The sequence below is a fragment of the Dermacentor albipictus genome, unplaced genomic scaffold, assembly GCF_038994185.2.
Source record: "Dermacentor albipictus isolate Rhodes 1998 colony unplaced genomic scaffold, USDA_Dalb.pri_finalv2 scaffold_30, whole genome shotgun sequence".
NCBI classification, from domain to species: domain Eukaryota; kingdom Metazoa; phylum Arthropoda; class Arachnida; order Ixodida; family Ixodidae; genus Dermacentor; species Dermacentor albipictus.
The window spans coordinates 121,997-147,682 of NW_027225584.1; the positions used below are offsets into that span (position 1 = coordinate 121,997).

Here is a 25,686-nt window from a genome sequence, read left to right on the forward strand (position 1 = left end):
CAGTATGGAACTCTAAAACCTGAACAGACGATTGCTTTCGCAATCCACTAGGCTTAGCCAAGATAAGCCTCTGCCAATTTTACAACAAAGGAAACGCAAGCAAGGTAAATGACGACTATTCACTATTAAAAAAAATTACACACTTAGTATCTTGTCCCACAACGATAATCGTAATCGATCTTGCCCGAATTTCCTTTGTTTAACGCTGCGAGCCCGGTACTTTCAGGTCACGGACGCCATGGAGGAAGGAAAGCGTAGGAGAGACCAGCACGGACGTGTCCAAGAAAGTGTGGCGGGAGTCACGTGCTGTCTTTCGAAAAGGAGCATGGGACTGGTACCGTAAACATCAACGTTGCCATAGGAACCGAGCTCTTGAAGCTCTCGCAGCTGCTCTCGGCCTCAGAAAAGTGAAGATTTTTCGGCCCGTGTCTCTCTCGCAGCACATTCTGTTTACCAGACAAGCTGACTTTGGAGTGTGGTGTGTAAGCTTGAAAGTTGCGTTTAGGGTCTATGAGCGCGAGTGTCAGCCAGCAGCAGAGACACTCACGTAATCACGGCGCGAGTCTTTGTCGTCTTCTTCAACATACGTGCCACGGAAAAGCACAAAAGCGCGTCTGATTCCCTATAAAACTATTACAGAAGTTTTGTAGGGTTTGTTGTGACGCGCCTCGGCAGCACACACTTCCGGCGGCTCCTAGCAATGCAAGCTCAAAGCTCGCACCTATTTGCTACGGCGAGTTGACTGGAGGCGGAAAGGGAGATGGCACACCAACATGGCTGCATTTACGGCTTCGGAAATGTGAAGTCAGGGCCTCTCCTATTTTGTTTTGTTTTTTCTTCCATGGCACGCGCGTTTAAACGAGACATAGCATTCTTGGCAGGAAAGTAGAGAGAAGAAGAAGAAAATAAACTTTATTAAAAGGAATGGTCTGACAGTGCAGATTGTTAACAAAGGAAACGCAAGCAAGGCAGACGACGATTATGCACTATCAAAAAAATTACACACTTGGGGGCTTATCCTGCCCCAAAACAATAATCTTCATCGATCGCGCCTGCATTTCCTTTCTTTAACGCTGTCCCGGACCAGGACAAATTTTTATGTTACCCGCCGTGGTTGCTTAGCGGCTATGATATTGGGCTGCTAAACACGAATCCCGGCCACGGCGGCCGCATTTCGATAGGGGCGAAATGCGAAAACACCCGTGTACTTAGATTTAGGTGCACGTTAAAGAACCCCAGGTGGTAGAAATTTCCAGAGTTTCCCACTACGGCACCCCTCATCATCAGAAAGTGGTTTTGGCACGTAAAATCCCTTAATTTAATTTTACCACTGCGAGCCCAGTACCTTCAGGTCACGGACGGCTTGCGCGTTATCAGCGTGACGCAACGTTCTCGGCAGGAAAGTAGCGAGCGCTGAGTTTTCGAGAAAGGAAATGCAAGCAAAACAGATGACGATTATCGTTGGGGGACAAGATAAGCCCCAAAGGATGCAAATTTTTTAAAGATTGTAGTTGTGGGACAAGACAAGCCCCAAAGGGAGCAATCTTGTTTAAGCCTCTACATTGTTCTCAGACTACACTCTTAAAAAGTTTACACCTTTTCGCGTTTATCAAGTCACACAATAATATTCACCATCTGCCTTGCTTGCGTTTTCTTTTTTGAAAACTCTGCTCTCGCTACGTTCATGTCGAGACTGCTGTGTCACGCTGATAATGCACAAGCAGTTCGTCACTTGGAAGTACCGGGCTCGCAGCGTTACAGAAAGAAAATGCGGGCAAGACAGATGACGATTGTTGTTGCGGGACAAGATACGACCCAAAGGGGGCAAACTTTTTAAAGAGTGTAGCATAGTTTGACTCCATGAACACTGGCAGCGCGATAACTGAGGTAGATGCAAATACCCTCAATCTTGTGCACTGGAGTTCTTCACCGACCCTTCAATCAGATAAGCTGTGTTTCCTCCCTTTCTCTTCTTCGGTCTTATGCAAGGGTTATTTCCCCCGTCATCTCAACATTAATATCTCTTCGACCATTTGTCGGCATCCGGCCAGATCAAGAGCCCATCAGAACGTCACTGTAAGTCCGGGACGTGGGACCAAAACTTCTACAAGTACAGCTTCTACAGGGTGTTTCACATAACTTGAACCAGAAATTTTTTAAAAAAAACGTGGTTCACCGCAGCTGAATTAAACCAATGACATACGGTTTCCCTTCATACGGCGCTCCTTAGAGTATAATTATTGGTGCTCTTTGGCCATACCTGGTCCTTGCGCCATTAAATATCACACGTTAATTCAAAGTGCACAGTATGTCTATATTCCGCTTCATGAGTTAATTAACTAAGATAAATTATACGACGTTTTTAATATTCGAGAGTTTTAGTTTAGGGGACGCAAGGCGTTGGGCCCCTAGCGCTTGGGTGCGTTTGCGCTTGCGTACGCAAGCAGAAACACGTTATATGTTAGTGGCCCCAAACGCAAGCCGCAGTGAGCTCGGATGCGCTCGCAGCGCCATCAACGTCTGATCTTTGCTGCGTTATCATTTTTTAAAATATGAAATCATGCATATGAAGTAAAGCACATAAATCTGTTCTTATTAAAAGCAGTTAATAGAGAGGTATAACGTGTCCGGTATTCGGGTAAACGCAGGCGGACGGGGCGTTGGAGCGGAGCCGTAAACAGGAGCGTCCTGCATGGTGCAGCCACCTGGTGGCGCAAAGCTCAAGCGGACAAAAACAGCTAATATTGCTGTAACCAAGTCTATTCTACTTTGCTGCGTGTGTACATTTTTGGCCGCAACACGATTGCGCAAGTGCCAAAAATTTACACAAGCAGCGAAGTAGAATGGACTTGGTGACAGCAATATTAGCTGCTTTTGTCCGTTTGAGCTTTGCGCAGCCAGGTGGATGCACCATGCAGGCCACTCCCGTTTACTCAGCCTGCGTTTACCGGAATACCGGACACGCTATACCTCTCTAATATATATAAAAACGGCGTCTGTCGACACTTGGCGAAATATTTATGAGATAATCTACCCGCTAGCTACTCGTAAGTTCTCGTACACGGCGAGAGTCACGTGGGTAACGTGACCGCTTAGGGGTAGCGATGTTTTCGGCCGCCCCAAAGACGCAAGTAGACGTAGCGGTCTGCGCATGCGCAGTACCGTCGCCCCAGTTCTTGCGCACGCAAGCCGCTTGCGTCCCTTAAACTAAAACTATTTATTCACTTTAGGGCCAAGTGCGTTTCCTCGCGTTCTAGAGGAGATTCAGAAACGACCGGTCCGATTTCTTGGGGCACCTTACATGCTCCATGCTGATTTTTTTTGGCTTTCAGAGAAAGCCCGCGAAATATGAAATAAAGACACGTGACTGTGATCATGCGCTATCGTACCACAGCGCTCTCAACCGCGCTTCCTGCGAAAGAACCACGCCCCTGGACGACTGTGGCAAAGTGACCGGCCGCGGCTTTAGGCATCCGCTTCACAGTGCGTTAGCATCTTCGAGTTCAAGTTCTTTATTTCAACATCACATCTTATTTCGCACTTTATTTCAACATCAACATCTTCAGACAATGATACTGCGGACAGCAGACAAAAAGCCTCAAGATAGGGCTTGGCTGCTTCCACCGACCGTCTACTTGACAGCAGCGCAAATAAAGAATACCTACAAGGTTCAGGACAACATTCAGTTCGGCTAGATGGTGCATATACTTGAATTAGGAAGGAACAGCGCCAACTAAGACGATCACGAGAGGGAGAACGGCGCTTGTCCTGTGTCGTTCTCCCTCTCGTGATTGTCTTAGTTGGCGCAGTTCCTTCGAAATTGCCTACAAGAGTGTAAAATCGTAGAATACAAGAGATATAAAGGTACACACTTCGAATTGTAGGAGAAAATGCAATATCATTATTACAAGAAGGCATACTGAATCAACAGGCCAATAAATATATGAAAGTAAAAAAATTATGGGATTTTACGTGCCAAAACCACTTTCTGATTATGAGGCTCGCAGTAGTGAAGGACTCCGGAAATTTCGACCACCTGGGGTTCTTTAACGTGCACCTAAATCTAAGTACACGGGTGTTTTCGCCCCCACCGAAATGCGGCCGCCGTGGCCGGGATTCGATCCCGCGACGTCATGCTCAGCAGCCTAACACCATAGCCACTGAGCAACCACGGTGGGTAATATGTAAAAGTAACATGTGTAGATATAGCAAGCACATATGAAGTGCAGGAGGACAAATACATCATCATCAGCATCAGCAGCAGCAGCAGCATAATCATCATCATCCTTCATCCACTGCAGGACGAAGGCCTCTCCCTGCGATCTCCAATTACCCCTGTGCTGCGCCAACCGATTCCAACTAGCATCCGCGAATTTCCTACTTTCATAGCCCCACCTAGCCTTCTGCCGTCCTCCACTGCGCTTTCCTTCTCTTGGTGCCCATTCTGTAACCGTAATGGTCCAACGGTTATTAGCCTGCGCATTACATTACCTTGCCAAGCACCGTTTTTTTCTCATGTCAATTACAACATCGGATATACCCGTTTCCTCTCTGATCCGAACCACTCTTTTTCTGTCAGCTCATCGCTAACCACTCTAACCGACTGGGAGGCAGCCCTTAAGAGCGGCGACCTCTCAGAGCAACTACGGGCTGTCCAGAGGGCCTGCGACAGGGCGGAGGACCACGATCTTCCGACCCCGACGTGGGTGCGGCCCGCGACGGCTACGGGGACTCCCTGAAAAGGGGGGTACCCTAACGCCGGTTCCTCAGGACCATTAATAAAGTTCTTTGTCTGTCTGTCTGTCTGTCTCTCTAAGTTATGCCTAGCATTCTTCGTTCCATCGCTCTCTGTGCGGTCCTTAACTTGTTCCCAAGCTTCTTTGTCAGTCTCCAAGTCTCTGCCCCGTATGTCAGCGCCAGTAAAATGCACTGATTGTATACCTTCCTTTTCAATTATAACGGTAAGCTTCCAGTCAAGAGCTCACGATGTCTGTCATATGCGATCCAACCTATTTTTATTCTTCTATGAATTTCCTTCTCGTGATCAGGATTCTGTGATTAATTGACCTAGGTAAACGTACTCCTTCACTGACTCTAGAGGATGTCTAGCAATCCCGAACTCTTGCTTTCTTGCCCGGTTATTCATCATTATCTTTGTCTTCGGCATATTATTCTTCAGCCCTACTCTAACACTGCCTCTCTTAAGGTCCTCAATCATTTGTTGTAACTCTTCTGCAGTGTTGCTGAATAGAAAAATGTCATCGGCAAACCGAAGGGTGCTGAGGTATTCGCCGTCGAACCTCTATCCCGAGCCTTCCCAGTTTAATAGCTTCAATATTTCTTCCAAGCACTCAGTGGATAGCATTGGAGAGATTGTGTCTCCATGTCTGACCCCTTTCTTTATAGGTATGTTCCTACTTTTCTTGTGTAGAATTAAGGTGGCTGTGGAATCTATGTAGATATTTTCCAGGATATTTACGTAAGCGGTCTGTACTCCTTGATTACGCAATGCCTCTATGACTGATGGTATCTCTACTGAATCAAATGCCTTTTCGTAATCAATGAAAGCCATACATAGAGGCTGACTGTACTCTGTGGATTTCTCGATTACCTGATTGATGACATGGATGTGATCTATTAATTGCAGAGTATCCCTTCCTGAAACCTGCATATTCCCTTGGTTGACTAAAGTCTAGTGTTGCCCTTATTCCATTGGAGATTATCTTGCTGAATATTTTATCTAATTCTGGGAGTAAGCTAATGGGCCTATAATTTTTCAATTCTTTAACGTCTCCCTTTTTGTGGACTAGTATAATGTTTGCATTCTTTCACTTTTCAAGGACCATTGCAGTCTATAGACACATCGTATAGATAGCCGCCAATTTCCTAAGCATTATGTCTCCTCTATTTTTGATTAAATCAACTGTTATTTTATCTTCTCCTGCCGCTCTTCCTCGTTTCATGTCTTGCAAGTCCCTTCTGACCTCATCACTAGTTATAGGAGGAGTTTCTGTATCCTATTCATTATTGTTTCGAATAGCGTACTCCTGAGTCATCTGGGTACTGTACAGGTCAGTATAGAATTCTTCTGCTGCTTTTATTATACTTTCGAGATTGCTGATGATATTACCCTGCTTAACTTTCAGTGCATACATTTTGGCTGGTCCTATGCCAAGCTTCCTTCTGACTGATTTCAGGCTGCGTCTATTTTTTACGGCTTCTTCAGTCTTTCTCACGTCATAATTTCTAATATCGCCTCTCCGCTATCAAGAGCCCCGATGCCGGGGCGCAACTATGGACTGTCCAGAGGGCCCACGATGCGGCGGTCGGGCATGGCCTGACTGTCCCAACGTGGGAGCGGCCCGCAGCGCGCTGAGTCGCGTACCTCAGGACCTTCATTAAAGTTTTGCATCCATCCATCCATCCAACGCCTATTTTAGCTGTTGATCAGTTTTGACTGTTCCACGAATTCTATCTTATTTCTTGAGTTGAACACTTTCATTCTTTGTCGTTTCTTTATTAGGTATTTTGTTACTTGGGAGAGCTTGCCTACTCGCTGCCTTTGTGCCTTGCCTCCCGCTTCAATTGCTGCCTCTGAAGGCAACCTAATTACGGCTTCGTTCATTAACTCTATGTCATCCTCATCTCTCTGTTCTGAGGCTACATATTTCTTTGCAAGTACCAGCCTGAATTTGTCTGCTTTTGCCCTTACTGTCTCCAGGTTGACCTGTTTCTTCTTGACCAATTTTGCTCGTTCTCTCTTCAAATTGGGGTGACTCCTAGCCCTCACCAACCTATGATCACTGCACTTTACCCTACCTGTCACTTCTACATCCTGCACTATGCTGGGAATGGCAGAAAATATTATATCAATTCCATTACTCGCTTAGCCATTAGGACTTTTCCAGGTCCACTTTCTGTTGCTACGTTTAGTGAAAAAGGTGTTCATTATTCTTAGCTTATTCCTTTCTGCGAATTCTACCAGCATATCTCCTCTAGCATTTCTAGAATCGTATCTGTAGTTGCCAATTCCTTGTTCACCAGCCTGCTTTTCCCCCACTTTTGCATTGAAGTCGCCCATTACTACTGTATACTGAGTTTGTACTTTCTCATCGCTAATTCAACATCTTCATAAGAGTGATCTACTTTATCATCATCGTGACCGAATGTCGGAACGCAGGCTTGCATTACCTTTAAACTATACCTCTTATTAAGTTCCATTACGACCACTGCTACCCCCTCATTAATGCTGCGGAATTCGTCAGTGTTGCCCGCTATGTCCTTTTGGATTAGGAATCCTACCCCGTATTGCTTCTTATCTGGGAGACCTCTATATCGGAGGCCGTTAGGCACACTGTATAAGCCTCACAGTTCTGCTAATCTCCATAAGGCCAATGATAACCCAAATAATATCTGATAGTTCCTCAGAGTCCTGCTAAGCTAGCTTCACTCGACAGAGTTCGGTTGTTAAGGGTTGCAAGGGTCAGCTTCCATTGGCCGCCTCTCCGGGTCCAGAGATTCTTTGCACCCTCTGCTGCACTACACGTCTGCCCGCCGCCTTGGTCAGGTGCGCCGCAGCTGCTGGGGACTGAGGGCCGTAGGTTAATTGCAGATATCATCAGGGAGGTTGCGGCTGAATACTGCACCAGGGAGGCCAATCCCTGTTTTGGTGAGGGAGTGTCTTTGTTCAAGCTTAGTGGGTCTTCCTAATTTGTTTGTACCTTGGATTACTAGCCCTACTCGCTCTCGGCATCTTTTTCTGATGTCAGGCGTCACTCCAAGCCTGCAGAAGTAGTTCACTGGAGGATGTCAAACGAAGATACACCATCGTTAGATGTAGGAAAAAAAAGAGGATTCGAACTTTCGACTATCACAACCGAGCATTCGAGATAGCTCAGTCAGATAACCCCGCTGGCGGCGGGATTCCTTATCACCGAAACGCACAGCCCAGAGGGCTCTACATGTGTAAGAGGTCCGTCGATTTGTCCGCCCTCTGCGGGTCTGCGGTAATTGGCACTACGATATAGTGTCAATTCTTGGGGGTCCTAACATCGTGGTTCGCGAATCTCACGCGCGGCCTTGAGCACGTCTAGGTACACGATATATTTTCGGCGATTTTGTACAACAGTTGAAACTTGTGTGAAAAAAGTAAAAAAAGGGTAAAGTTTTCTGCGCTTACCGATAAGCCCCGAGCCGCGTATTGTCCGCTTGATGTCGTGCCTGACTGCCTTTTGCTGTCCGAAACTTGCGCTCTCGGGTAAAAATTACGAGTGGCTAGACAAGCCGCGCAGAACAATACGGCTATTAGCCTCCCGCACAACAGACGTACTTGGCAGTTTCTAGGCGACTTCGGCTTTTCTGCAGCTTTGGACCGCGCTTATACTAGAGCTAATGAGAAGGGAGTTTTCCGGGAACACTGCGGGCCCACATGCTAAGAAGTCAGGAATGCTATGCCTCACTCAACCTACAATAGCGCCGTCCTCGGTCAGTCAGACATGGTTTGTAGATTTCGCGCGTGGAAGCAATAGACGGCCCTGCTACCGCCGCGCTCGCAGTACAATTCTCGGGAATGTATGTGTGCATAATCAGTTATTACGCAAGTTCGGAAGTTGGAAACGCAGCATCTGATCGCCATATTTTGTGCGATTGCGTGCAATGTCCCAAATCTCATGAAAGGGAGTGTCTCGAATGTTTCTGCTTGGTTTGAGGCAAGGTATGCTCTCAAGATGACCGGGGTTGATGGAGAAGTATGGGAGAGGCCTTTGCCCTGCAGTGGGCGTAACCAGGCTGATGATGCTGATGATGATGATGATGATGATGATGATGATGATCTCAAGATAATCTCTGTTTGATAACGCTTTCTTAGAGTATGTTGATAAAATTCAGACAGTGGCAGTGATTTAAATTTCCTGAACAGTGGTTCGGAATGAGTCAGATATTGAACATTCACTATCGCTCTAACAGCCTTTTTTTGTATTATGTGTAATTGACTAATATTTGATAAAGTGGTCGTACCCCAGACTAAGTAACAATAACTGGCTACTGACATAAAGAACGAGTTATAAAGAAGCAGTTTTATGCTTCTAGGGAGGCAATGTCTCAGTTTAGAAAGCACTTTTGATACTCGATATATTTTACCACCTACATTTTATCTACTTGCACATCCCAAGACATGTGCTCTTCAAAGAATACTCCCAAACATTTAACAGTAGGCACTATTAGTATGACGAAGTTTTCAATTTGCAATTGACATTGCAAAAATATTTTGCGGTTTTCATTTTGGTCGGAAAAGAACAGCTTTTGTTCGAGTTGCGTTCATGATACGGGAATTTGCAGTGGACCAAGTTGACAGCTTCATTAGTGCGATGTTTGCTTTCATGACAGCATCATTTGGATCTCGCGCAGTGATTAGTATGGACATATCTTCAGCATAGACAATGACTTTAGCAGACCTGTAAATATTAACGATATCATTAATGTATATACAGAATATTATTGGCCCAAGGATGCTTCCTTATGGCACTCCTTACGTTGTAGATGTAGATTTGAGGCATGGTTGTTGATGATTACTTTCTGCTTGCGGTACTGAAGGTAAGATTTGATTAAGTCCAGAAATACGCCACGGAAACCATAATGATTCATTTTTTTGTAGTAAAGTCAGGTGATTTATCCGCTCTAAAGCCTTGGAATAATCAATGAAAACGCCTAAAGCACACATTTCTTGCTCAAATGATTCCAGTATCATTTTTGCACTAAGAGAGCATGTTCGGTCGAAAGACCTTTCATAAAGCCATACTTACACAGTGTTAATATGCTTGTGTTTAGGAAGAAAAGAAATTATTGGGACATGAATCAATTTTTCTAGGTCTTTAGAGAAGACCGCCTATACTGATATAGGCCTGTAGTTGAAGAAAACATTCCTGTCTCCACCCTTATACAATGCAATTACTTTCGCTACCTGCAATTTTTTAGGAAATACGCCATTGGTGAAGACAAGGTTGAAAACGTGTTGCAAGACAGGGGCGACTATGTCTAAAACCTATTTGATAGGTCTGATTTGTAATTAATCAGCGTCAAAGTAGCCACTGTTACCTATAGATTAAAAAATTCTAACTATTTCCTCGGCGGTTGTAGGGGCGAGAAAGGCACTTTCTTTCCACCTGTCGTCCATGTACTGTAAACTATTTTGGTCATTCTTGTTACTTGTTATAGACGAAAAATCCTCATTAAAAGAATTTGCGAGGTCCTCGTTTGAAATTATCCTACCATCAATGCAAGGTTCTTTCGGATTGTTTCTGTCATTCACCTTGCGGTTTAGGAACTCATTTATTCGCTTCCAAGCTAGATCACTTTTTTTTCATTACCTCAGAATTGAATAAATTCTGTAAATAGCACCTTTTCTCATGTCGTAAATGACTGGTGACCTTACCTCGTTGAGATTTGAAGTTTTTAGGGCAACCTCACACTTACTGTTTATGAAAAATTTGTGTAATTTATTTCGATTGCGTATTTATTTCAAGCATTTCTTCGTTATCCGTGATTTCTTGCCCCTACATGAGCGCTTCAAAGTCCTGAGTGGGAAGCATTGATCATAAATACCATTAAATATATCTAAAGAAACAATCGTAGGCAAGTTCAGGTTCATTGATACACTATACGTTTGACCAGTCAGTCACTTATAGCTGATTGCGAAAAGAGACCAAACCTCTGATGTTAATATATCTTATGGTAACTGTAAATTCAAGTGACCTGTCTGGTTTACAGTTGTTGAGCTTGGTTAGTAAAAATATACGAAGGTGTTCCCTTATCTCGGCGCTTACTATCCCCGACAGGAAACATGGATCGTCAGTGTTATAGTAAAGAACAAGTGTATTAGTGTTGAAGAGGCATTTGAAATGCGCGTTGGTGCTTTTATTCGATTTGGAAAACCATTTACTTCTAGGGTTCTGCTTAATTCCTTCTGATGTGTAGAACATTTCAGAAGGTCTATATTCAGACCTCCTGCAAGAAACAATCTATAGCCATTACCATTGGACCAGCTCAGGTAGTTGCCCAAGAAGGAAAGAAAATGCGGTACACTTCTTGCTGGAGGCTGATACAACACGTAAAACACAGCATCATTGCACTGCACAGTCAATACCCCATAATCGTTTGTGATTCATGTATATGATTCAACTAAAAAGCAGGTTATTGCGTGCTTAGCCAACAGCATCATGCCACCTCCTAACCGGCAAGGACGATTTACAAAGCAAGACGTATGCCCTGGTAGCTCAAGAACATCGCAGTTATCTTGATACCAAGTTTCGGTGATCATGACAATGACTGGCTCAAAGCCAAAAACAGCTATCAAAGTAAGAATTTTGTCCTCTTTTTGTTTTCGTGCCGATTGAGCGTTCAGATGAATAAAGGAAAAGTTTAAGCAAGATTTATGATAAGAAATGGCAACTTCAATCGGTGTGAAATAAGCTGTATCCATCGTGCGTCTGAAACTATGAGAACATAATACGCCTTATATGCTCAGTTCATCTTTTCCGGTTCGCTGACGTGGACAAAACGCAGCCTGTGGGAGGATTCAGTCTTTTTTGCAAAAATATTTTCGTTTTGGTCCAGACAAAGCCCCGTTTCTTTTCTTTATTCATAGCAGCAGTCATTCCTAGCAGTTTTCTTTTTCAGTTTTGGGCACAAGTGCTCGTTTACGAAAACGGATCACGCTGGTGTAAAACCAATGCCAGTGGTAGAAAGGCGTACTTTTCTTGCTTTTGCGAGGACTTCATCACGTTTAGCACGGCTGAAAAACTGGACAACAATGTGAGACTCATCCGCCTTTTTTGTCGGCACCCTGTGACATACTTTGATGTCATTTTTAGTGATTGGTTCATATATAGCTATTCCAATCTTTCCCAGGATTGACGGTGGCACCAGAAAAGGAAGCACCATTGTCCCGGGTAAGCGATAGGCTCGACGCACGGTTGGGAGCGCTGCAACATGATAGAGCACGAGCGCAGTCACGTGGTTTTATATCATATTTTGTCGGCTTTCTTGAAACGCAAAAAAAAGATCACCCCGCAGCATGCACGTTGCCATAAAAAACATGATCGGTCATTTCTGAGCCCCCTGCATGTGCAACGCAACGAAACGCACTTGCCACCAAAGTGAATGTAAAAAAAGTTGTATAATTGATCTTAGATAATTAACTAATTAAGCTGTATATAAAATATACTTTAAGGAGTGCCACATGATGGCAAACCATATATCATGGGTTGCATTCAGCTGCGTTTAACCATTTTTTTTTAAATCCTTGGTACGTGAAACACGCTGTATAGCTTTTCGCACTCGTTCCCGGTAGCCAATGTTACCATAGCACATACAGATAAATTCATAGCCACTGAGATCGAAAATATTTGTTCGGAATTTCTAGCATGCTTTCAATTCGAAGGCAATATGTTCGAATAGCAGGTGAACGACCATCCTCCTTACCTGTTTTACCTGGTGTACCACATCGTTCGGTTTTAGGACCAATTTTGTTTCTATTATATGTAAATGACATTGCTAATGACTTGCATCCTAACATTGAACTGCGTGTATTTGCAGATGATTGCCTTATTTACTGTCGCATTAAGAATGTCCAGGACCTAGTGTTATTGAACGAATGCCTGCAAAGAATTTATGGCTGGGGTGTTACGTTGGACATGAAAATTTTGCGATAATTTGGCTTACATGACTGTATATAACGAGAAAACCTCATTGCTTTTTACTTACAGAATAAATAATAGCCCACTTCAACATGTTAGTAAGCTTAAGTATCTCGTGGTCACAAGCACGCACAATTTGAATTGGAACGAATACATTGAAAACATTTGTGGATCTGCTCAACGATAACTGGGTCTGTTAAGGCGAAAGTTGAAAGATGCTACACGCGAGGTAAAGCTCAAGGCGTACAACACAATTGTACGGCCCACACTGGAATACGCATGTATGGTCTGGGATCCGCACCAAGTGGGTTTGATAAATAAACTGGAACGGATTCAAAGACTAGCCGCAAAGTTTACCTTTAATTCTTACCAAAGAACGCAGTCTATAACTGCGTAATTATCTCGTGCCGGTTCGCCCGAACATGCAACGCACAGAAAAATAGCCAGGTTGAATTTCTTGTACGAACTGTATAACAATAAATTCAATTTGGACTCCAGATTATACTTGCGTCCCCCTGGACGAGCGTCCCCACGTACAGGTGAGCCTCATGCTTTAAAGCCCTATGTGCCACGCATCGATGCCTTCAAATTTTCCTTTCTTGAGAAAACTATAGTCGATTGGAACAGCCTTGACGCAGATGTATTTATTGAAACACACACAACTGAATCATTTGAGCGCAAACTGTCATTATGTATTTGCTGAATGCCTTGTTTGTTTATTGCGGAACTGGCGTTATGTGTTTGTTGAAAGTTCTTTTCCCCCACCCCTGTAAGAGCCCGCAAGGGCTAGCAGTATTGGAAATAAATAAAATAAATAAATAAGAAATTAATTACCCATTGCCGGACTGCACATTTTCGATTGTAGTTTTCCGTAACGCTGACAGAAAAAAATACTGTTCTTAAAATTAGTTGTTGGTCTCTTTAGAACCTTTCAATGGCAAGGCGGACATACTCCGTATAGCGATTTTTTTACGATGCTAAAATGGCAGAGATAATGGACGGCTGAAAATGAGTGTCGTTCTTACTGACGGTTCGTAGGAGGCACCAATCGCAGCACTTGCACTTGTCTTCGAAGACGAGTGGTTTCATGTGACACACGCTGTCGTTGATGGGACCGCACGTAGCCAGGGAGCACATATTTTGCGTGCACAGCTGATAATGATCTGCAAGATAAAATAATCTCTCGACCAGGCTCTAAGACCAGTGAAAAACTTGCACGGCCGTGTTACTCCTTGGAGTGTTCATTCGTGACGAAGCCAGTACTTTGACCCCACTGACTGCCCCCAGCCCAACTATTTACACATTATGTATCTAAGCCACTGATCACGATCTAAATACAGCTTCAATTCAAGCTAAAATAATGAGAAAGCATTGCCTACCGATGCAGCAGGTATAAGTAAACACAGCATTCAAGGGATGGCAAGCACACATTTGGGCTTCGAGCAGCTTTTATACCAGTCGTTACGGTAAACTGCCAAACTGTTATTACGAACGTACAAAGCTAATAGAAAGCTTCAGCATTCTTCTACCCGTGTTACCGTTGCCACTACCACTTTTTTTTTAAATTGAAATTGAAACTATATTTCTCAAGAACATCACAAATAATGATGCCAGCGGCCAGATAGGCCCCGCCGCGCATGCGCCTGGTGTGAGTCAGCTAGGTCGCGCAAAGCTGGCTGGTGGTGCTACAACTATAGCTGTGTGATGAAACACTGATGGGGCATACACTCCAAGAAAAAAATGATTCACCCTTGCTCCATTAAGGGAGAAACGGCGATATCCCCTATGTTCGTCTTTAAATGGAGCAAATTTCCTCCCTCATGCATGGGAGCAACGGTTTCTACCTCTCCTAAACCAACATCGCCGACACCAGGCAAGCGAAGCGATGGATGTGACTAGGATTACGCAGCTGGAAAACAACGTACCCGTCATAAGCATAGCGTATGCTACTAATACTTGAAAAAAAAATAAAAAATAAAAAAAAACAATCTCGCTAAGCTTTGGCGCATAGAAGGAACCAAGCACAAGTACGACACAGTACTATAGCGATGCCTTCCGCTCGAGTATACTACGCTTATCACCCACCGTTGACGACCAGCTGATCGTGTTGATAACGCTGGCGGAGCGGCGCCCTAACCACTGTCGTAGAACATCGTGGCTTTGAATTTACGTAAACATAGGGATATCCATACATCAATCCGTCGCGCGCGCGCGCGCACACACAAACACACACACACACACACACACACACACACACACACACACACACACACACACACACACACACACACGCACACGCTTATTTAAACAACACGCGTAGCGCCACCTGGAGAGGTGGCGCTAAGCGCGTTTACATAAGCTTCAAATTTCTAAGCCATATATAATTACTGAGCGGCCTGATAGATGACGCTAAAAGCTGACGAAAGAAAGTGGGTTGCTTGAGATTTTATGGCGAATGGACATGCTTTTTAGGGCTCCGAGGCGGCAACAAAATCAAAGTTTTTGTGCACGCTTTCAGCTTGCTTAAGATTTTGATTTGCTGATTTTTTTTAGCCTACGAATAATATTAACTGGGTAGCTTTCTCTTTTTTGTTGTCTCTCTCTTATTTCGTGTGCCCGGGCGTGTTTCGTGTACATTTGGTTTTGCAGGATAGTAAGAGCGTTCTTTCGCGCCACGTGCTTCAACACGGGAAACCGGGTGGGACGTTGGGTCTTTATAGCCTTTAAATAGTAGCTTGGAAGTGGCTAGACTAATAGCTATTAGAGGTTTTACTGTGTGTGTGTTGGTAGGAAAGCGAGAGCGTGGCCGCGTGGTTGAACTCGTGCAAAAACGTGTCATACCTTAAGTCTGTGCGGCATTGATTGCTTTTAAATGGTTGGTGAGAATTACTTTGCGACGTTTTGAGGATTTAGATCCTGTGCGTATCGGTTTTTGCTAGAAGGCACGTGCTCTGCATTATTATAGTATTTGTATTAGAAAAAGCCGTGCAATACATAGCAAGAAAGCCGGGAAAGTAGGCAGTGCGCGGGGGGTCCCTCACGGCAGACGAGGGGACGGATGAGAATGGAGAGGGAACCCAGTCAATCCGCACACACTGTGATGTCGATGCTAGGCTGAAGAAAATGGAGGATTCCCAGGAAGAGCTTGTAAATAGGTTGAGGAGCTCAAAATGAGCTAAATAAGGAGCGTGATGCACGGAGGGTAGTGGAAAAAAGACTTGAAGCAGCCGAGGAAAAGTTGAACAGGGCCGCCATTCTGAACGAGAATAGTCGTGACAAGGGAACGCAGCTCCCGACGTGACAGAGAGGGAGGGCCAGCAAAGTACGTGGAATGCGTGCAACGTGGTGAGGGGTTAGCTGGAAAGAGTGGCACCTACATTGACGCCGCTACACTGAAAAGCAGGAGCGCATCGGTCAATGCCCCTTGTCGAGTACGAATCACGCGGAAAAGGACAAAGGGAAGCAAGGAGAGGTAGGAGAGAGGGAAATGATGATTATCGCCGGTGACTCAAGCTTCGTAGGTGTTCAGAAGCAATTGTGGGGAGGGTGAAAGGCGAGAAAAGAGTGGCGGTAGGGACACTTCTGAGACGGACGCTGGGTTCTGTCATGGTGCGAGCAAAAGCGAAGCTCGGGGAAAATGCCCACGTGCGCGACATTGTCATAGTAGCAGGTGGGTTAAATAGACAAGAACGGCACCGCGAGCGGCACTGCTGCGCCGGTGTGCGAGCGCCACATGCGGGGCAAAATTCAACTAGCGGGTGATACGCCTCTCCCATCTCTCGTTCGCACCGGCTTGATTGCCTCTTGCACTGCGCGTGTTTGGGCGCGTTTCGTACCGCACACGGTGGGTGCCTACATGTGTGCGCGTGGACGTTTTATTCGAAGGACGATGTACAGTATGTTTCACACTTAGGGGAAAAGTCGGAGCGCCTTGCATCGCGATGCGGCATGCGCAGGCGCGGGGTCTTGAACGGCGTCATCTGCAACGGCGACGCGCGCTGGCCGCATTGTCAGGAAGCGTGCTACTGTCAGGGGCAGTGCGCCGATGTCATCGTTACTGCGTGAAATGAGCCGGTATTCTTTACTAAGCGTTGTGCGACGCCCACTGATGCGCCTCGAAGGTAAGTTCATCGCTGAATGGTGCAGGGCAATCATAGACGACGCACTGATTCCACACATTTTTGACGGCCCGTTCCTGGAAGGCGACTATATATTCTAACACTATAGGCCGCCGATCCACACTGCTCGTGTTGTGCAAGAACTGCTGGAAATGCGCGCCGTCACTCTCTTGGTTTGGCCGCCTCAATCTCCGGGTGCCAACGTTATTTAAAATGTCCTGGGCTCGTTGAAAGTATCGCAGGCGCACCATCCCCTCTATCAGTCGCCCCAGGATAGGCTTCGATCCACCATCGTCGGCGACTGAGGCGTGCTGCGAATGAACACATCACTGATCAAGTCATTCTACACTTCACTGCCTTCCAGGATGAGCGCTGTCATCGCTTCCGCTGGAGACATGAGGAGATACCAACTGAAGTTCGGAGCGTGACGTGTCCAATTCCCCTCCGGCGGGCAGGGTCTGTCTGGTGTAGTGAGTGATTGTCGAGAAAAATCACTTCCAGCTTATTGTCTTAACCTAAAACATTCCTTTATTCGTATCCCTATGTTTCATCGTGTTCGACCCCCATAGTTATCATTGTTGAGTGTTTTGTTTTGCTTTCGAATCAAATAAAGACTGAGCACGATGCGCGCACATCTTGGTGCGTCTTGTCGCTGCGTATTACGGAAGCACACACAGTGAAGAAATATACGTGCACGCGCTCAGTACCCCGGCCTTTCGAAAGAACAAACGAAGCATGCTGTCAAAAGAAGTTTGTGGAACTCCATTATCGCCAATGAAGGCTCAGAGTTTGGCGTCACACAACGTTTACTAAGGAATACAGTGAAACCTCGTTATAACGAACAGTTAAAAAGTCGGAAATTAGTTCGCTATATCCATAATTCATAATATAAAATTTCGTAAAAAATACATGCAAGAGGAGCAAAATTCAATCAGAGAGGGCACAGCAACTCGAACGATGCTTACTTGGGTCACGTTCATTTATTTACGCACAAAGAACTGCGTTATCGCGGCCTGCTTCTTGGTGTTGATCGCATTCCGTATCATGCCCTGTTCAACAACTCAACAAGGGCAAACACACACCAAGGGCAAACCCACTGCCCTCACTAGCACTGCAGTGGCGGCGCAGTAAATCCAACGCAGCAAGTGCTTCTTGTGAAGTCGGAATGTTCTCATCGTCTACAGGGTCAGCCTGAGCTTCGTCTGCGGGATGTTCAGAGACTTCCGCAGCGATTTCGGCGTCCATCAGTACAGCCGTGGTCGCTGAGATGTCGTCGCCACCTACGAAGTCTTCTACAGTCACTGTTGCGGGCATTTCACCAACAAAACGCGAAAAATTGTTCCAGGCCTCATCGAGCTCACAGAGCTCTGCTTCTGCTTCGTCGGGATCGTCACCATCGTCACTTGATGCATGGGCCTCTGGTGGAACAAAACCTGCGTGCCGAAAGCAGTTGGCAATCGTTTCACCTTTCACACTGTCCCATGCCGCTTTAAGCATCTGGATTGCTCCCAGCAGGTCGATCTTCAAGTCTTGCTTCATACGAAGCTTCACGAGAAGAGTGTCAATCAGACTCCTTTTACAAACTGCCTTGAAGGCCCTGATGACGCCTTGATCTAAAGGCTGCAGCTTGGCTGTAGAGTTAGGCGGAAGAAAGCGAACTTCAATGTTATTGAGTGCGACATCTGTGTTGTGCGCGGTACAGTTGTCAACAAGGACGCACACTTTGCGACCCTAGCGCACAAGCTACGCACACCCACGCACTGCACTCGACACGACCACCGAAAGAGCCTCCACACAACGCTACGACGGCCATGCCACTGCTAACACTAAAACGCAAAAGCAACATTCGATCACGCCGCTGCCGCCGCTGCTGAAGCGGCGCTGTCACACTTGTAGTGCAACGAAGCCTGCCGCCTGCTATTAAAGTGAGGTAGGGCTTGGCGTCGCGAAGTTCGTTATATCCGATTTATAGCAAACCGCGTTCGCTATAGGAAGTTAAAAATACATGTGTTTGACAAAAATATTTCGGAAGAGTTCGATATATTCAATAATTCGTTATATGCGTGTTCGTTATTTCGAGGTTATATCAAGGTTGAAATGTAGTAACGATGAAATCGGTGCACTGCCTCTGGCAGCAGTATGCCTCCCGACAATGCGGCCAGCGCGTGCAGCCGTAGCAGACGACGCAGATCACCACGACTCCGCCCCTCAAGCGTCTGCGCGTGCTCGAGCTGCTGCCGCCGCACGACTCCATTGCTTGCCGCATCGTGATGCAATACGTTCCGAGTTTTCCCCTAAGTGTGAAACAGACTGTACACGCTTCTATTTGCCTTTAAGACGATCGGTACGCTTGACGATTATTTTTATGGCTGCAATGCCGCGAAAGGGCAGCGTCTGCTTAACCTAGCAAATGACGCTGATCAGGTAATTGGAAACGACATCGTATGTGCCGCCGGAAAAATTGTTGGCACATACGATGCGTGTGAGCTAAAGTGATTTTTGCAATTTCTAACAAAATCTTTGCTACAAATCCGTGTTGTCTCTGATGGCGACAACGGACTTCCATGGACACTGTGTGGAAATAAACAAAATATATCGCTGCATAGCACAAGTACGACATGCGCACACAACTTTAACTAATACGTCCCCTGCAATGTAGAATAGAGGCAGCAATTTAAATAGCTTGGCCATTTTTTAACAGTGCTCAAGCGACGGAAGTTGAAAGTATTAGTTATCATTTCTGCTTCAGCAATGCCGGCGCGACCAAGACGCGGGCGTGTATCATCCAGTAACTCGATCGATCGGTGCAGTGGTGAAGCGAGAATGAACTCCGGTCATGTTCAATGCATCGTGCACATATTCAATTTCTCGGCACGCGTGAACTTCGGCCACTGCTAGTGCATGCAACAGAAGTGGTTTCCATTCTTGGGTGGCGCACACACAAGCGATACACTAGGAAAAAGACAGGACAAGCGCTGGTCGAACAACTGAAAATTTTTATATGAATAAAAGGATTATATACCGAGTAATCATGAAATTCATGTGGGTTACATATAAAAACCGTCATACACTCACGAGTGATCAATGAACGAGCTCGCTTCGTTTGCCAGTTGTTTACTTCGTTCCACGCACCGCAGTAATCCATGTCTGTCGTCTGCTTTGTTCGTACCAGTTTCTTGTGAATCAGAAGAGTTTTACTGGTGGCGTCAACCCTTCCGTATTTACATTGCTGTCGTGGCAGTTCACAACACAATAATTATTTTCGGTCATCCGAGGAGGCACCGCCGCAAACAAAAGACTTTTCGCGCTCAGCGCGAACTCAACGCGGGTGCGACCGTGAAGGGAAGCGGCGGCGGAAACCTACACCCGTTGGAGGTGAAATCGTTCCGCCAGGGGAGAAACGAGCGCTGGCGTCTAGGCTGAAACTTGGCATGCAGACGTCTATGACTTTCTAAACAGGAAAGGGACAGGACCAACCCAGCGCTTGGTGAAGGGGGTGGACCACTTGCGCGAGCCCTCAGGTACAGATCATCATGTGCACGGTGTAGAAGGAGCTTGTACGTGACAGTCACGTACAAAGAGCCGTAGTGGCTGCTAATGAGGCGATATGGAAAATGATTCAAGAGAAAGGCTTCGAGGTTGTCAAAGAGAGAATCTGTGGTGGTTTTCAACGAGACGGCATCAACTTCAATTACAGGCTTGCACGATAAGTGGGCTGCCGACTTGCTGGTCGCGCTGTTGCTTCTTCAGGCGGCCCACGGGCTCTCAGGCGGCCATAGTAGGTAGTAATGAAGAAGGTCCCCTAAGGGAACCTCCAAATAGCATCGCCGTCAATAACAGAGAAAGGAGGAAAGCAAGAAAGAGAGCTCGCCATGCAATAGGCTACATAAACATGCAAGGAGGCCGAAGAAAGGAAAAGAGGGCAGAGATTGAGGAGAACTTAAATATAGAACAAATAGGGGCGTATGCGGGTACAGAAACCCACCTTAGAGATTCGCAAGAGCTGCCAGTGATTGAGAATTATGTTTGGGAAGGATGCAACTGAACTAAGTCTTAAAGAAAGGGAGGGGGAATCGGAATGCTGATCTATCAGGGAACCAAATATAAAAGAGTAAATTCAAAATGTCAAGAGCGTTTTTGGTTATCAGGTACAATGAGTGGGAAAAAAAAACTTGGCTGGGCGTTACGCATTTTTGGACCGGGAATAATTGCACAGACACAAATAAAGAGTTAGTGGAATGCATAGGTGCTGATATTAAGGGTTTCGGGAATGGTGCTGAAATTATCGTATTAGGTTACATGAATGCCCACATACAGGATTTAGGTGGTTATACCGATAACGGGAGGTCAATCCTAGACCTTTGTGAGCAACATAACCTCGCTATCGTGAATACAGCGCCTAAGCGTGAAGGGCAGATCATGTGGGAAGTGGGAAACCGTCAATCAACCATTGATTACTGTCTGATGGCAGAAGGAATTCATGATAAGTTGAGAGAAAAGGACATTTATGAGGAAGGACATAGCAGCATAGGTAGTGACTATAAACGCATCATTTTGAAAATGAGATATGTTGTTGGGAAAGAGAGCAAGGAGAGCAAATTGGCCAGTCAAAATTTAAACACTGAACAAAAGACAAATATAGTCACTAGAGTTGTGGAAGAACTTGGCAAATGGCCAAGCGTGGGAATATGGTGAGCTTCCAAGTGTAATAACGAAAGAAATACGGAAAGAGAAACGACATGTTCGTTTGAAAGGAAAAAAGAAACCGAAAAGCTGATGGAACAGGGAGATACGAGAAGCGATCGCCGTATAACAGAAAGCATCTCGAGAGCACAGGCACGCAAAGAAGACGCAGTTGAGCAGAATGAAGTAGCCAGTAAATTGGAAATATACCGGGAGAAAAAATCTATGGTTCAAATACTGGTGCAAGCAAAATTAAAAGGTGAAAGTGAACGATGCTTGTCAGAAATACGTGAGAGAAAGAAGGCCTCACGTAGAATATTTTGGAACCACATAAAATTATTAGGCAGGAAGTCAACAACAATACAACATATCCTAGACGAAGGTGAAAACAGACTGGAAGTAGAAGCGGCAATAAATTACATCCAAAAGGTAATAGCCGAATCTTTTCAAGGCAATGACGAGGTTGTATTTGAAAAAAAAAAGAGCATGAAAGAGACCCAAATGGCAAAGGAGCTGGTGCTGACAAATTTAGTCTGGAAGAAATCGGAAGAGAAAATTCCTAAGCGCACAGCCACAGGGCTAGACGAGGTTCCCGTTAGGCTGATAAATGAACTAGGACCAAAAAGTAAGGAAGCTCTGGTGAAAGCAGTGGAAAAAACTTTAAAAGATATACGAATACCAGACAGTTCGTCACAAAGTAGAATGAATTTAATGTATAAAGGTAAGGCGGAGAAAGATAGAACTGACTCGTATAGACCGTTGACCATTACATCGGTAATATACAGGCTGGAAATGCACGCAACCAAATTAAAGCTGCAAGCATGGGCAGAGAATAATGGCGTTTTGGGAGAACTTCAGAATGGCTTCAAAATAGGTAAACGAGGAGAAAGGGAGTTAACCGATTTTTATTAGTCATATCATAAGAAGCCAACAAACGCTGACACCAAGGACAATATGTTGTCTTTGGTGTCAGTGTTGGTTTGCTTCTTATGATATGATTAATGAAAAGCGGGCCCCTCGGTTAACCGCCTTCTTCTCGTTTATTACATAACGAGGGTCTCGAATCCGGCAATATGGATGCCTTCAGGTAGCATGTGTGGGTTTATTGACCAGTTGCCTTCACCCAAAAAGATGACGTTCTCGTGACGCCTGCGTCAAAAAGGACGTTGCACGTCCGCCGCCAAGGTCTGTGAGTGGCGGCGCTGGCTAACCCTCCCAGGGTTCTACTAGGAACATAAATGCCCAAGAAAGTGGATGGGGAAACGGCGCCGCGGTAGCTCTATTGGTAGAGCATCGCATGCGAAATGTGAAGGTTGTGGGTTCGGTTCCCACCTGCGGCAAGTTTTCCATCCAGTTTAATTTCCACTAATTCATCGTTTCTTTATTTCATTTATTAAGCAAAATTTCTCCTTTGTTGTCCTTGGTATCAGTGTTTGTTGGCTTCTTATGATAATACCTCAAAATACGTAGGCGTTTAGATAATAACTCTTTTGTTCTTAGTCATAGTATTGAAATATCCAAAGTAGAAAGCAGACCGTTATATGTGGCCTTTTTAGACATTACAGGAGCCTATATGACAACGTAGACCGCAATATTTTGTGGGATATTCTGGAAAGGGAAGACTTAGGTGACGATTGTCTACAGCTTTTGAGAGAGATTTCCTAGAAAATACAGTATGCGTTGAATGGGAAGGGATGAGGAGTGGAGGAGAAAGTTGATGTCAACAAGGGACTGAGGCAGGGGTGCCCTTTATCCCCGCTGCTGTTTATGATGCACATGGTGAGGATGGAGTGGGCGCTAGAAGGAAGTACTATTGGGTTTAATCTCTCCACAAACAGGCGGGTACATTAGTAGGGCAGCAGCTTCCAGGTTTATTTTATGCGGACGGCACTGTGTTGCTAGCTAACAAGCAAAGTGATTTGCAACGTCTGGCTAATGTCTGTGAACAGGAAGGCAACAATTTAGGTTTGAAATTTAGTGTTAGAAAATCAGGTGTTATGCTATTCAATAAAAACAGTGAACACACAGTGGTGATACAGGGCCACAAAATACCTCGGGTAACAGAATATAAATGCCTTGGTACATGGATAAACGAAGGCAATAGATATGGAGAAATGGAGCCATAATGAGAAGAGAAATGGAGCCATAATGAAGCATAGAGCGCTATGGGGATACAATATGTACGAGGTGCTCCGAGGTATGTGGAAAGGTGTAATGGTTCCAGGACTTACTTTTGGAAATGCGGTTGTTTGCTTTAAATCAGGGGTACAACCAGGATTCGATGGGAAACAAAGGTCAGTGGGACGCCTCGCATTTGGGCACGGGAAGACTACAAATGATGCAGTGCAGGGTGATATGAGCTTGACTAGATTTGAAGTGAGGGAAGCTCGCAGTAAAACTGAGTATGAAAAACGACTGAAACATATGGAAGAAAGTAAATGGGCTGGGAGAGTGTTGATGCATCTGTAGATGAAAAACGTTGATTCCCAGTAGAGGAAAAGAACTAGGAAGCTTACCAGCAAGTATGCGGCCTGTAAGGTGGGCAACACAGCAACAAAAAAGGTCAAGCGGAAAGTCAGAGAGGCTGAAATAATCTCATGGGTGGAGGCAATGGAAAAGAAACCTGCCATAGTAACTACTTAAGAGGAAAAAACGAAATCAGGAAACAAGCAATTTATGATAACACAAAGGGAAGCTCATGACTTTTCGAAGCGAGATCGGGATGCCTTAGAACACGCAACTATAAAGAACGAAGAAGCATATGCTTGCTGCGGTAAAGCTAGAGAAACCATGTAGTATGCTTTATTAGAATGTGAATATCTCTGCCCAGCGGTCGGTTTAGGCACCCCTGGACTCCTTGAAGTTGGACGAGAGCAGAGGAGAAAGTAAACTAGTAAGAGGCGATTGGAAGATTGGTGGAAGTAGGGAAACGACAAAAAAAGGTGACCTAAAGCAATGTTCACAATAGGGGGTCAGAAAATTTGGTTAGGGAAATTTATCGTGCTTTTTTTTTCCTTTTAACCTAAGTAGGATATTAGGCAATACAATAGCAAGAGCTTGATGGCGCAGCCCAACGCCCCGTTCCAAAGGGGACGCTCATAACATCCATTCATCCATCCATCTAGAAAAAAGCCGCGGTTTTATTTTGCACTTCCCGCTAGGCAAAGTCACGCAGAGGTACACACAAAAGCTTTCACACATATACTGTGCACAACAGAGCAGGGGGTGTATTCTATACGAGTCCACCTACTGGACTGTCAATTTCGGCCGCTGCTGATTGGCTAGGACCGCTCATCTCCTCCTATCGCGTAGAGCTGCCTCCAATCAGCAGTCGCTGAAATGGACAGTCCAGGTGGACTCTTACAAATTACTCTTACAAAATACGGACGGCGCTTCAAGGACCGCTGACGTTTACAAAATACACTCTGTTGAGATCGCTTCGACGGTTGCTCGCCTAATTTCATACAAAAATGGCAAAAAATGTGCTATCCGTACGCCGCTGCAAAGCGGGTCCGTGCGAGCCAGCACGCGGTGTGCCAGCGGCTGCCGGCGGTCGGACCAGAGGTCGGGCGTACAGTGTCGGGATGAATCTGACCGGGACGCTGAAGCCACGGTTTTCGAGCAAGCCTTAGAAATCATGTTTTGCCTTCCTGTCCACAGACTAAAAGCATTCGGCTACATCGAGGACGTCTTTCGCTGCTACTCGTTGAGCAGCTGCGTGCGATTTGAAAGGAAATCGGAGGAGAGCGGAAGTAAATACTAGCATAGCATCCAAGGAGGCTATGGTACAAGTCACTCGCCGTAATATCAGGATACTGCTGCATACGAGAACCAAAAATTACTCACCGCGGCTGGTGTGAATGGCCCCGCTCACCATTGACGATATCAGAAGGCTAAGTGCTGGTGTCTGTTGTGTTATATCCATAGCCAGGAGAGCCATGGTAACGAAGATTGTTGCGCTACAATCTGCTAGGCAACAGGTACTATAACCATAGCGTAAGTACAGTGGCTGAAGCGTAACCGCCGCGACGAGTGACCGGGAAGCATAGCTCCGACTTATGTCGTCTCTCTGCCGGCGCGTCTACTGCAAAGCTGTGCCTGCGCCGGGCTTGTCGTGCTTTCTGCTATAGACAGGGTGGTTTCGCTTCGTACCGACGTTCGAGTTCGGCAGCGCCCTGCAGCTTTCCGGAATC

At 45.5% G+C, this 25,686-nt stretch overlaps 1 protein-coding gene across 1 annotated transcript in view; it reads right to left on the reverse strand.

The window, feature by feature from the left end:
- Positions 1-25,686, reverse strand: part of LOC135908408 (uncharacterized) — a 117,215-nt gene that overhangs the window by 17,910 nt on the left and 73,619 nt on the right. The window contains exon 6 of the mRNA XM_065440190.2: positions 13,718-13,855. Coding sequence (XP_065296262.1) covers positions 13,718-13,855 — 138 coding nt within the window. The remainder of the gene's footprint in view (positions 1-13,717; positions 13,856-25,686) is intronic.